This window comes from Phyllobates terribilis, unplaced genomic scaffold (genome assembly GCF_046119375.1).
Source record: "Phyllobates terribilis strain yellow unplaced genomic scaffold, ASM4611937v1 Scaffold_119__1_contigs__length_5224398, whole genome shotgun sequence".
NCBI lineage: Eukaryota > Metazoa > Chordata > Amphibia > Anura > Dendrobatidae > Phyllobates > Phyllobates terribilis.
The window spans coordinates 2,102,091-2,116,202 of record NW_027362879.1 but is presented as its reverse complement, the minus strand read 5'-3'; the positions used below and the strand labels follow the sequence as shown (position 1 = coordinate 2,116,202).

General features: G+C 44.0%; 2 protein-coding genes across 2 annotated transcripts in view; one reads left to right on the top strand and one right to left on the bottom strand.

Moving 5' to 3' along the window:
- LOC141201588 (uncharacterized) overlaps window positions 1-14,112 on the bottom strand; it is a 194,857-nt gene that overhangs the window by 96,087 nt on the left and 84,658 nt on the right. The window lies entirely within an intron of this gene.
- Window positions 7-14,100, top strand: LOC141201565 (uncharacterized). Its single transcript, XM_073663558.1, has 5 exons — window positions 7-228; window positions 318-441; window positions 525-622; window positions 10,282-10,372; window positions 12,451-14,100. The coding sequence occupies exons 1-5, from the start codon at window positions 7-9 to the stop codon at window positions 13,374-13,376; spliced, it is 1,461 nt and encodes a 486-aa protein (XP_073519659.1). The 3' UTR covers window positions 13,377-14,100.

The window sequence follows — 14,112 nt, the reverse complement described above, 5'->3', positions numbered from 1 at the left end:
CTGGAAATGTCTGTAGTGAGATTTATTAATGTGTCTCTCCATAACCAGGATTACACAGTAGTGAAGAAGACCTCTAGTGAGCGCTGTCAGGACCCTTTGTATGAGGGATGGGGAAGAACCCTGAGCCCAATCACGGAGCTTCCACCTCACCCCCTGATACATGAGGACATCAATGACCAGAAGATCCTAGATCTCACCTACAAGATGATTGAGCTGCTGACTGGAGAGGTGACACTGCTAGGAATGAGGAATACTGGGACATTTTCTAGTAAAGCTATGAAGGGATTGGGGGTTAACTCTATCATTGTATGGGTCAGGTTCCTATAAGATGTCAGGATGTCGCTGTCTATTTCTCCATGGAGGAGTGGGAGTATTTAGAAGGACACAAAGATCTGTACAAGGACGTCATTATGGAGGTTCCTCAGCCCCTCACATCACCAGGTAATAGACAGGACTTAATACACACAGCCTATAATTGTCTATATGTAAAGAATGAATTCAGTCCCTGTATGTGCTTCCTCTAGATCTATCCGATAAGAAGACAACACCAGAGATATGTCCCCGTCCTCTTCTTCCACAGGACTATAAACAAGAAGATCCCAATATTCCTCAGGATCATCAGGTACATGGAGAGGAGGTGTCATGAGATCTCTCCTGTGATGTGTATACGGCTGTGAAGGTCTTGTGTTCGGTCTTATTTTATCCACCAGAATTATATGGTTTATACTTGTATAATGAGAATAGTGGAGATGGCTGGGTTAGAGCTGATCATTAGTGATGAGCGAGTGTATTCGTTGCTATTTGCTATTCGCATGGATAGTACGGTATTTATGTTACTCGTTATATTGCGAGTATTTGTGTACTCGCCTCGCTATATTCGGATGTCCCGCCCTGCAGTTTTGGCGCCTCTTTTGCAGCCACTAAACATGCTGGGCTTCATAACCAATCACAGTAATGCCGCAGACATCTTGGTTGTGGCATTACTGTGTTTAGCTGGCCGCCCAGCGTCATAGGATCTATTAAAGCCTTGCCGCCGCCATTTTGTGCACATTGCGTCTGAAGCCTGCATTCTATAAGCATAGGGAGAGATTGCTGAGCTGCTAGGGAGAGTGTTTAGGTCTCTTGATAAAACAAATGCCCTTTTAAGGGCTACCTGCAGTGTATACTAGTTATGTGTTGAAAGGAGCCGCTCACTAGCTCCATAATACCACCAAAAAATAGCTCTTTTCAGAGCTGAAGGCACACAACAAAGTCAGAGTACAAGGAGGGAGAGATTGTGTATTAGGTAGTGTTCTTCCAGTGTCCATATTAAAACAGCTCTTGTCAGAGGCAAAGTGTTACGGGTCCGGGTGGTGCAACCTCTGTGCTGCGGTGCAAGGAGGGACCCAGAGGGGCGTGGCTAAGTATCAACTCGAACCGACCCTGGTCGTACAGCGGCTAACGACTCCGTGACCAGGGAGGGACCGAGCAGAGGGACCAGGTGCTACTCTGGGGACGACCTTGTAAGAGAGCAGGTGACTCCCACGGGTCAGATGGCTGGGACTGACCGGTACAGCAGATGCGCACAGCAAGCAGGCAGAAGTCTCTAGGTTAGCAGACAGGCAGTCACGGCAAATGACAGCAGGAGCCTCCAGGCAGGCTATCAGGTGGTCACGGCAAGTGACGGCCAAGCAGGCTGAAGTCTCTAGGTTAGCAGACAGGTGGTCACGGCAAGTGACAGCAGGAGCCTCCAGGTAGGCTATCAGGTGGTCACGACAAGTGACGGCCAAGCCTCCAGGTAGGCTAGCAGGTAACAGGCGAGTGCTCCCAGGTGAGCGGGCTAGCAGGCACGGCAGGTAGCAGGCAGGTAACTGGCAGGTGCTTCCTGGTAAGCAGGCGGACTTGCCCATAGACAGACTGGCGGGTTGAACAGAATACAGACTGTCGGACTGGAGAGTAGTCAGGCTGGCAGACTGGAACAGTAGTCAGACTGGCAACGGGACCTGAGGGCTGAAGCAGAGGTAAGTACACTGTGTTCCAAATTATTATGCAAATAATATTTTCTCAGATTTTCCCAAATTACCTATATGAATTGCAGTCATTGTAATTTTCCAGTCAAATAACTATTAGAGTACAGTTGAAAGGTTTTTGTACAAACTGCCTATGATAACAGTATATTTTTAAAAAAATAAAATACTCAAACTGCACTCAAAATGCATGTTCCAAATTATTATGCACAGCAGAGTTTTCAACCTTTTCATTTGAATAAAGAACAAAAAAATGGTCATTTTTGCAATTATAAGCATTAGCAGGTTATTACTAACTGAAATCAAACAGTTTTCACCTCAAAACTTTATTCTAGGTGATGTTACATTTGCACATAGGACCGCTTGTTCGAAAGGAGCTTCTGAACTCTCTCGTCCATTGAATTTGTCAGGTTTTGGATGGTTTCTGCTTCAATTGTTTTGCATGAGGACAGAATACCCTCCCAGAGCTTTTGCTTAGATGTGAACTGCCTCCCGCCATCATAGACACTCCTTTTGATGATGCTCCAGAGGTTCTCAATGGGGTTAAGGTCAGGGGAGCATGGGGGCCACACCATAAGTTTGTCCCCTTTTATGCCCACTCCATCCATCTGGACCATCGAACTGTTTTGTTCACCGATGAGTGCCGTGCAGCGCTTGATGGTCCAGATGGATGGAGTGCAGGATGGCTGGTTGATGGACACCCCATGCAAACACGGCTACGGCGCCAACAAGGAGGAGGTGGAGTAATGTTTTGGGCTGGAATCATAGGGAGAGAGATTGTCGGCCCCTTTAGGATCCCTGAAGGGGTAAAGATGAACTCCATAATGTATGTGGAGTTTCTCAAACAGCACTTCCTGCCATGGTTCAAGAAGAAGAACCGTGCATTCCGCAGCAAGATCATTTTCATGTATGATAATGCACCGTCTCATGCTGCACATAACACATCTGCATCTCTGGCTGCTATGGGCATAAAAGGGGACAAACTTATGGTGTGGCCCCCATGCTCCCCTGACCTTAACCCCATTGAGAACCTCTGGAGCATCATCAAAAGGAGTGTCTATGATGGCGGGAGGCAGTTTACATCTAAGCAACAGCTCTGGGAGGGTATTCTGTCCTCATGCAAAACAATTAAAGCAGAAACCATCCAAAACCTGACAAATTCAATGGACGAGAGAGTTCAGAAGCTCCTTTCGGACAAGGGGTCCTATGTGCAAATGTGACATCACCTAGAATAAAGTTTTGAGGTGAAAACTGTTTGATTTCAGTTTGTAATAACCTGCTAATGCTTATAATTGCAAACATGACCATTTTTTTGTTCTTTATTAAAATGAAAAGGTTGAAAACTCTGCTGTGCATAATAATTTGGAACATGCATTTTGAGTGCAGTTTGCGTGTTTTATTTTTTTAAAAATATACTGTTATCATAGGCAGTTTGTACAAAAACCTTTCAATTGTACTCTAATAGTTATTTGACTGGAAAATTACAATGACTGCAATTCATATAGGTAATTTGGGAAAATCTGAGAAAATATTATTTGCATAATAATTTGGAACACAGTGTATACTGTGCATCGACTGTTGCTCGGGCACCTCCATTTTGGAGTAGGTGCCTTATATATGGGAGGTCCTCGGGCTATTGGCCGGGGACTCCTTAGGACGGCAGCAGGAAGAGGAGCGCTGGAGGACGCCGCTCGGGGAGCGAGGAGGTGAGAGGGACGGCATCTCTGCCTGGCAAAGGGCAGAGACGCCGTTGCTACACAAAGCAATATTTTTCCAGCACACACAGAAGTAGCATTTTGTGCTGCCTTTTTTTTTTTTTTAGCACCGGTCTATTTTCCCTGCTGTTTTAGGGGTCAGAGCCTGGCTTCTGCTGTCCACATTAGTCCACTTAAAAAGGTGTTTGGCGCCCTACACAAAGCAGTAGTCCAAACATTTCCTACTGCCTGCTACAAAGCATGCACCAGGCCATTTTAACCACTATTTTGGCTGTGACAGCTTGGTTTGTGCCATCAACATCTGAAAATCTGTCAACAAAACCCAAAATGCCAAAAAAGTCTGCTATTAAGGGATGTGGACGTGGTGTTTTCAGTGGTGCGCGAGAAGGCACTCAGTCTGTGTCAGGTCAGAAGAAGCTTGATGCATCCACTATGTTCCTGGAAAAAAATTCCGGTCTGGAACGTAAACGTGTGTGGAAGCCACAAGAGCGAGAGCAGATTCTGTCTTGGATAGCAGACAAGGCCTCTATGCATTTGTCAAGCAGCAACAAATCTTCCACGACCACACAGTCTACTGTGGATACACAGAAGGCTGGCTCATCCAATCCTGAAGCTGGTTCTCCTTCCTCCCGCCACTATCGGTCACAGAAGACATATGACACCAAGCTTGGCCACTCCGAGGATCTGTTTGGTACGTATCCTTTGGTTGGCTCTGGCCTATCACCGTGCAGCATTGAAGAGGGACAAGAGGAGGTGGCGTGCGTTGATGCTCAAGTATTTGAGGACCTATGGCCAGAAGAAAGCCACTTGGCGGAACATCATTTTTTGTCTCCATAGGTGGAGGCTGATGATGATGAGACACAGTTGCTATCAGGTCAGCCTACAATGTTAACTAGGAAGGAGGATGAGATGGAAGATGAGGTGGTCGATGATGAGTCTACTGATCCAACCTGGACCGTTGGCATGCATAGCCATGACAGCAACACAGAGGAAGATGGATATGTAGCACCAACACAGGCACCAAGGGGTCGTGGTTTTCCCAGAGTGAGAGCTGGGTCAACTGTTCCCAAGAGCACTCCCGCTGTGCGCCAAGTCAGGGCAAGGGGGCATTCAGCTGCTGTGTGGAATTTTTTTTCTGAAAGTCCTTCAGAGAAAAACATTGTAGTCTGCCATACCAAGTTGAGCAGAGGCCAGGGCAAAGGCAACCTACATACCTATATATCCACTGGGCAGCATCCTGGTAACGATGACATGTATTCCAATTTCTTGTTGATGCCTCCAATGTATAGTTATATGTCTGTAAATCACACTAAATGTATTTAGCCATTTTCCTCCATATCATGAATTGCTCTCATCTATTATATATTTTTTTTGTATAGGCAATATGCACTTACTATACAAACTTGGATTCTTATATAAATTGATTATTATGTTGTATATTTTGAGAATGTGTTATATATTCACATTATATTTTGCTGATTAATTTACAGTTCTGATGAAGGCCGTATGAGGTCGATATGTCAAATTAATTTTGAAGAATCATGTAAATAAATTCCTAAAAAATCTTTTCACCGTATCTTGGAGTGCCAGGTACCTTCACCAAGTCACCTAGGATGTTCTTACAAACTTCATCTACACGGAGGATTTTACTCTGCGTCAAAATTAAAACTCGTGCATTCCATGTGAAATACTTGACCACTACACTTACTATGAATAAAGTGGTTCGGTCCCATCTCCCAAGGTCTCTGAACGCTCCATAGGCCCACTCGGCATAGGACAGAGTAGCAAGCCGCGGCCAACCAATGGAAGCTCCCACCCTGTTTTACACCTCTGTATTAAAAGGGACAATGAAGCAGGAAATGCTCCCATGCTTTCCAGCATGTTAGCACAAGCCTCTCGGGGGCAATTCCTGTCCTCAGACCTCCTGTACTTCAAATTGCCCCTTACAGCTTACCTTGGAAGCAGCGCCAAGTTAAGTCCCAGTACTTCCTGGGGATCCTGCTAGAATTTAACAAACTCAACCCAACCTCCAGATCCCGACTTGGGCAGTCCTTGAGGACCAATGGACTCTGAAAATGAGAAAGCAAGACCCTCCTATCGAGGATTTTCCTCGGGAGGGACCTCACATTCCCAGACCCCACCGGTGGATCATTTTCAGAACCGGGGTAGCATAAGTCGGGAGATGCCCATGCGGTGTGCGAAGATCCTTCAATCTTCTCCTATTCCTGCAAGAAAGGCTGAAACCATCCTTTGCAGGATAATAACCACAGAGGAGCCCTCTCCTTCCAGAGGTTTGCCACGTTAACTTTCAAGAAGTTGTTTACTAGGAACACCACAGGGTTCACCATATACAACCACCCTAGTCTCATCGTGCGGTAAGTGACCTCCCACTTGACTAGGTTCAGTCTATTCCCCCATAACATCTGGAAGAACAGACTGTAGACCCGTGTCCAGAGACACTCTGGCAAGACACAGACACTGCCCAGGTAGATTAACAAGGGGAGCAGGAAAGCTTTGCACAGGCCAACCCTTTTCCTCAGGGTCAAAGACCAACCCTTCCATTGGTCCACTCTTTGGGCGACACCTTTGATTCTGCCTTCCCAGTTTCTCATAGGGTAAGCACCCTGGCCGAAAACGGTGCCCAGGACTTTGGTGTGTTCTTTGGGTTCGGGGAGGGTGTCCGGAAGATCAAACCCGGGATCTCCACCTCCCAGCTTGAGAGTTTCACACTTATCCTGGTTGACCTTGGACTTGGATGCCTCCGAGTAGTGCTCCACTTCTGACATCACCACCATTGCCTCCTCTTGCGAAGAAACAAAGACGGTGACATCGTCCGTGTAGGCCACTACTCTCAGGATAGCCTCCGGCGCCACCCTGCCCATCCGCACCCCTGCCAACGATCCACAATCGATCCTTCTGAGGAAGGGATCAATTGCAAAGGCGCAAAGCGCTAAGAGGACAGCCCTGACGGACACCAGATCCTACCCTGAAAGGTTGTCCAATCCAACCATTTACCAGAGGGAAAGTCTCAGCCCCTGCGTACAAGGTCTTAAGCCAGTCCACAAACCCTCCAGGCAGACCATACCTCAAAAGAGTGGACCAGGGGTACTCATGGTTAACCCGATCAAAGGCTTTTGCCTGATTCAGGGTCAGCAAGAACTCCTTCCAAAGGCCTTGCTCCACGGCCTCTCGGACAACAAGAACAGCACTAAAAGTGCTACGGCCAGGAACACAACAGTGCTGAGCCTCTGAAAGGAGCCGGGGTGCAAACTTCAAAAAGCCGGTTGAAAAGTATCTTAGCCAAAATCTTCCTGTCCACATCGAGAAGTGCTATGGGATGCCAATTCTCAATGCGTGACGGATCCTTAACCTTCGACAAAATGATCAAAGCTGACCTCCTTAATGATCTCGGCAGAGTGCCCGAGAGACACTCATTAAACACCTGAGTCAAGAGGGGGACTAAAGAGTCCCTAAAGGTCCTAAAGAACTCGGATGTTAAGCCATCCAGACCTGGAGACTTTTTGAGTCTAAGCCCATCGATCGCCAGTCTCACTTCCTCTTCAACTTGGAGTACTGCACCTCGTGAGTTGTGATCAGGCTATTATCAGCATAACCATCCCGCTGCTGTGTCTCTTGAAACAATCACTGCATAATCTCAAAGAGGAAGCTTTGAGTGCCCAGCATGTTGGTATGGAGCCAGATTTCCCAATGGGTGTTACTACCCAGCCCAGTCAATATTCTGAGGCAACAATGGGTGATGAAGAGGAAGATGAGGAGGGAGAAGACTTGTTTTTCTGTGCTACCGAGGGGACTCGTAATGCTACAGAGGGGACACCCAACCCAAGCTTCATGTCTGTCCAGGCTGTCATGTCTGTCCAGGCTGGATGGGCTGGAGAGGAGGAGGAGGAGGCGAATTAGTGTGAGGAGAAGATGGGTACTTTTTCTACTGTTGGGGACACAGAACATTTGCCTTTTTGCAGCTTGGCTCACATGGCGCAGTTCATGTGTGTCTGAGGCAAGACCCTCGCGTGATACACATTTTATCCAACAACCTATACTGTTTGGCCAGCTTTCTCGATCGATGGTACAAGGAGAAATTTCCTTCTCTCCTTTTGGAATCACCAAAGAGTTTTACAATGGAATCGTTCAAGAGGGCCATTGTAGATCAGTTGCTGAAAACATCACCCTCAGACAATGCTGGTGGCAGAGGTACCAGCTCATTTGAACACTAAGGGTTGATGGGGAGGTACACGAACACCAGCTCCAACGGAGGTGGGAGGAAAATGTGCACAAATTGGGCAATTTTCAATAAACCAGCACAACAGCAAGGGCTATCTGTGCCTGTAACAATGCCAAGGAGGGCTAAGTTGCAGAACATGGTCAACGACTACTTAAGTGATCATATGTGCGTCCTTTCTGATGTTTCAGTTCCCTTTAATTATTGGGTGTCTAAACTGAACACTTGGCCCAACCTCTCCTTATATGCCTTGGAGGTGCTGGCCTGTCCGGCTGCTAGTGTGGTGTCTGAGCGTGTTTTCAGTTCCGCTGGGGCAATCATCACTGATAGGTGCACACGCCTCTCCACGGAAAATGCAGAGAGACTTACTCTGATTAAATTAAACAAGAACTGGATATCTCCACAGTTTTTAATCCCTCCAGATGACAGCAAGCCAAACTAAATTCACCAAAAATGCAGATTAATGCTACTGCTGTTAACGTCACCCCCTTCCCATAAGAAACCGTTTCCTTCCTTCATCAACCATGACTCAGCCCATAGGGCTAATTTTTTCAAACCCTATGCAGATTGTGCAGTGGACAAACAAGGACAGTATTCCTACTCCAGCCTAACTACTATTTGTGATTGGAGGCGCTTGGGATGGTGGCTCCCTGCGTCAACCATGACTCAGCCCATAGGGCTAATTTTTACAAACCCTATGCAGATTGTGCCGTGGACAAACAAGGACAGTATTCCTACTCTAGCCTAACTACTATTTGTGATTGGAGGCCCTTGGGATGGTGGCTTCCTGCATCAACAATGACGCAAACCCTATGCACATTGTGCAGTGGACAAATCTGAAATGTACAGTGGTCCTACCAAACTAATATTTGTTATTGGAGGCCACAACTACTATAGTACTCCATCGTAGATAATGTTTGACAAGGGAGGCCCTTGTAAAGGAATCTCCCTGTGCCTATGACACAGCCCCCAGGAGTAATTTTTGGAAATACGATGCATATTCTGCAGTGGACCAAGTAGTACAGTATCAAGAAGTCTTCTCTTCCTATATAATCTGGGGAATATTGACAATCAAAATCTCTGAGCCATTTGGAGAAGCTTCTCCAACCCATCCTGGTGGGGGGCACCATATATCCTTTGTCCATTGACTTGCACAAGTGATATATTTGAGCTCGTCATCCAGTTGACTTGACTAGTGAAGCTTTATTTTTCCGGTTCAAAGAGTTCAGCCAAACCTGAGGACCGCAGGCCGCACTCACTGCTACCTTCTAGTACTCCATGTCTCTTGGCCTTTTTCTCTGTAGTCTCTGCCCTTAAATGAGTTAAATAATAGAGTGAGGGCCCTACAATATGAATAAGTTAGGGCACTCTCATGTACACAAGAGGGACCTCCAAAATCTCTAGAGGAGTGCACTTCAAAATGTATGTTACAGGGCTACACAAGGGCTCTCACAAAACTCCGCTTTCCTGCCTACTGCAGGGCCTCTGAACATTTGAATTTAGGGCCACAGTATCACATGGTGGTTGAGGAGGAGGAGAAGGGTCAAGCCCAACGCTACAATGGGCACATTGTAAACTGCTATTGAATATGTATTCCACTATCTGAGTGTCAATGATGGAGGGACCGCCCAAATGTCTAAGTAACAGCTGTCCCAGAGGCACCTGAGGCCTCTCAGGTCAAGGATCTACATACCTACTTTTGGTTTCTAGCTGTGCTTCTAAAGTGCTGGGGAATAGCGAACTAAAAATGATGTATGACGGAGGGACCTACAAAATTTATCAGTCAGGGCCCTCCCAATTGTAAAAGGCGAAAAAAAGCCACAACAGTATGTGTGAACAAAGGCTAAAAGGATATTTTTTAGGTTTCTCTGGTTTATTTAGCTTTATATACCAGTGATTGTGCAGGAAAAACAGTTTCTTAATCTTTTTGGCCTGTTAAATGCAATTTAGGTTAGGTTTGGTAGTTGTTCTTGTGTGTCTGTAAAAGTGGTGTAATACTGCAGCAAACTTATTCCCAGAAACCATATGTGAATCAGAAATGCATGCAGGCACATTCTCCAGGCTCTTCCCATTCTGTTTCATCACTTTCCCATCCATTTCAGCCTTTTCCTTAGGCCCCCAGAACCCTTTGTAGGGTCCAGCAGAAAATTACTCGCATTTCCCATTGACTTACATTGTACTCGATATTCGGAACGAATACGCGATTATTACAAAGTACTCGTTACTAGTATAGCGATTACGAATATTACGGTACTCGCTCATCACTACTGATCATAGATGTGACTTCTCCATCTGTCTGCGACTTGTACAATATTTCTTTCAGGGTGAAGATCTGACCCATATTAATACTACAGAGACATATGTGAGGGGTGATGAGCGGTGTAAAGAGGAGATTCCTACATATGACTACCCAGGTGAGTAGTAACCACTAAATGCAGAAAAGTCACAGATTCTTCTCAGTCACAGGCTGTGGCTGATTTACCGGTCATGTAGTCCAGCTGTATCACGATCGTGTGATCATCATTTTGCATCTAAAACAAAACATTGTCCTCCACCAAAAACTGTTCAAATGACTTTGGACATTGAAACTCCTTTTCTATAGAACTTACAACTTGGAAGATCCACCTACCAACTGAAATTAGAAGATCCTGACTCTTACCTTCCCAGATCTGTAAACTACCAATCCAAATGACAGCATATGTAGAAAGTGTTGACAAGTTAGAAAATCACTTGAAGAAAAATATTCTGATGGGCCTGTGAGAAAAAGCGGAGGGTAATGATGCTCTTGGCTTCATAGAACCCTGATATCTTATTGGATGAATCTACCTTCTCTCCCTTCTGTGCTGCTGAATGTGCTCATATGGTCCCTACAAGACCTGGTCCAGTCTTTCTGGCCAAACTTCACTTTTATGATCGGCAACATTAAACATGCAGTTAAAGCCATGTGTGAATTTTTGTATAATAACAACAGAGTTTCCCTTTACCCTGACTTTTCAATTTCTTTTTAAACTAAATAACTTCAAATAGATAAAGTATACAAAAAACATTACACCTGTGCCATGATATATCTCTAAGCTGTGAGTGGCTGATGGCTGTAAAAAAATGTATTCATGTCTGCAGAAGATATGTTGGCATGACTCGAGCCCTGGTTTCATGGATTCACTCCACGTCATGAATTATATTATCGATCCTAAAGAATTTAGATGCAATTTATCCTGAAATGGGGAGCACTAATACTTTCTCTACTCTTCTGGTCAGGACTTATAGTAGCTCCAACGGTCTAGCATAAATAAGTGCAACTCTAGTTTAGTGTTGGAGTTCTCCCCCCCCCCACCCCCAAACATACATTCTTGTTGGGGATGTTACTTGTTTTTTTATTCGGTCTTTTTTTTTTTTTTTTACAGGTTCATTCTGTATGATAGTTTGATTGTGGTGGGATTGGCCTGCCTCACTTATGTGAGTCTGTAACTCCCTGGTAGTCTTTCAAAAAAGGTCTCCATTGCCTCTTTCAAATGCCCGAGTTCTAAATGTAAGACACCTCAGCTCTGCACTATTATAAAAAGTTCTCATTAAATGTATATTTCTTCTTGATACTCATCTGACAGAAAATATTGGCCCTTTCTATATTTTAAATTGCCAGGAGCTACCAGGTAGCATACTCTAATTATCCCAGAGAGGTTTCACCACTAGTTACTTTTTTTTTTTTTTTGATCTTTTCATTAGATGTGTTATTGTCTATAGTCAAAGTTTTGCCCATCACCCTTTAACCCCTCTACATGGATCTGTACTTGCACAAAGACCCCTAGGCTTGGACTTGGTGTTGCCTGCTGTCCTGTGGTGTGAGATGACAAGAAGAATAGTCAGGTTGCAGGATCAGAACCAGGAGGGCAGAGAAAATACAAAATCAGAAAACACAATAGTAGTCAGTAAACGGGCTGGGATCACAAGAAGAAACTAAGAAGAAAATACACAACACGGGAGCTGAACACAGAGGACTTAACCAGCGGAGAACAAGGCTGTATCAGGCAGCTTCCAGCATTATGCATGAGCTTTAGTAGGGTGTGGTGCTTTGCATTTGAGTTAAGTAGGGAGCATATTTGACTTTGGAAGAGCGGATTTTGCTGGATTGGTTTATGGAAGCCATGTTGCTTTTCAAGAGTTTTTGAGCCACTAATGATGTGGAAACCTCTGTTTTTCCATTGACAGACGATGGACCTGAGTGGGGCTTGTTTTTTTGTGAGATGAGTAAAAAATTTTATTGGTATCATTTTCGCATATTTCATATTTGGGAAGCAGAATGAACAAACAGTTGAACACCAAGCTCTACTGGTTCATGCTATGAGGTTTTCTATTAGGCTGTGAACTGTCATTGTCTTGGTGAATGATTCAATATTTTTACATAACTTGCCATTTGTACCAACAGTTTAAGTAGAAATGTTAAAAAATATAAATTTCAAGAATATTTTATTCAAATATTTTTTTTTTTACTTAGATGACTGTACTAGGAGATCAGAGGGACAGCTGACATCTTCAATTTTCAAATCAGATGAGCTTGAGATCTCACAGGATACAATTGAAGTGAATGCCATTACTCCAAATATACCATCATCCCTTCACAGCAAAGATGTGTCATCTGATTCTTTGAAACAGGTCCTATCTTCAGATGCATTACCAACTACTAAGGAAAATCAAAGTCACAAAATAAGCATTAAAAAACCAACTGCTCCTAAAGCGAAGAAGCCAATTGCACAGTCAGAATATGGAAATAGTTTTCCCCTCAAAAAGTTTTTTCTTAAACATCAAAAAATTCACACAGCAAAGAATAGATTTTCTTGTTTCAAGTGTATGAAATGTTTTAACAAGAAAGCAAGTCTTCTTAGTCACCAAAGAACTCACACAGGGGAGAAGCCTTTTTCATGTTCAGAATGTGGGAAATGTTTTTTCCGGAAAGCGCATCTTGTTATACATCAGAGAACTCACACAGGGGAGAAGCCTTTTTCATGTTCAGAATGTGGGAAAGTTTTTACAGGGAAATCATGTCTTATCAAACATCAGAGAACTCACACAGGGGAGAAGCCTTTTTCCTGTTCAGAATGTGGGAAATGTTTTAAGCAGAAATCAGATCTTGTTGCACATCAGAGAACTCACACAGGAGAGAAGCCTTTTTCATGTTTAGAATGTGAGAAATGTTTTACTGTGAAATCAAATCTTGTTAAGCACCAGAGAACTCACACAGGAGAGAAGCCTTTTTCATGTTCAGAATGTGGGAAAGGTTTTGCAGGGAAATCAAGTCTTATCAACCATCAGAGAATTCACACAGGGGAGAAGCCTTTTTCATGTTCAGAATGTGGGAAATGTTTTAACAACAAATTAGCTCTTGTTAGACATCAGAGAACTCACACAGGGGATAAGCCTTAATCCTGTTCAGTATGTGTGAAATTTTTTAACCGGAAAGCACATGTTGATAGACATCAGAGAAGTCACTGAGGGGAGACGCCTTTTTTATATCCTTAATGTGGAAAATGTTTTACTTGAAAAGACACACTTTTAGCAAGAAAAAATCTTGCTAAAGAATGAGTGTGTCCTATACACTGGAGGTAGCTTCCTGTGACCGAGAACAATGAGACAGTGTCCTTCCTGATCAGTGAGAGAACTGCTCTCTCCTCAAGCCCCACACTTATCTGATTGGTGCAGAGGAGGAGAGGAAAGTACCGGGACCTTTACAGAGGCTGCACATCCTGACTGAGCCGCTGAAGAACCTAGCTCATGGACCTTTCAGATCATGTAACATTTGTTTTACATATTTTTAAAAGTTGTCAGGTTCCGCTATGAACTGAGCCATTTCTTAATGAGTTTGACCTCCTGAATTCAAATTGTACAATGAGTTTTCCTTTTACTGCTACATATAATTAATAATAAAAGTTTCAGTACTTTGAAACATTATTATTTTTGTAAATATACAGATGCAGAATATTTTGTTATGCCAATTTTCTGATATTTATTTAGAGAAAACGTAGAAACAATTCAAATAACTAAAACCTGTCTAAACCCTATTGCGAATTTTAAACAGTTACAGAAATTGCACTACAAAATTAGTCCTCATTCAGTGACAACTGTTTTTTGCTTGTTTCTTGTACTCCTGTATCGGGTCCTC

Coding starts and splice junctions, on each gene's coding strand:
- LOC141201565 (XM_073663558.1), top strand. CDS start 7: ATGTCTGTAGTGAGATTTATTAATGTGTCTCTCCATAACCAGGATTAC. Junction 623..10,281: donor ATATTCCTCAGGATCATCAG/GTACATGGAGAG, acceptor TATTTCTTTCAG/GGTGAAGATCTGACCCATAT. Junction 10,373..12,450: donor TCCTACATATGACTACCCAG/GTGAGTAGTAAC, acceptor TTTTTTACTTAG/ATGACTGTACTAGGAGATCA.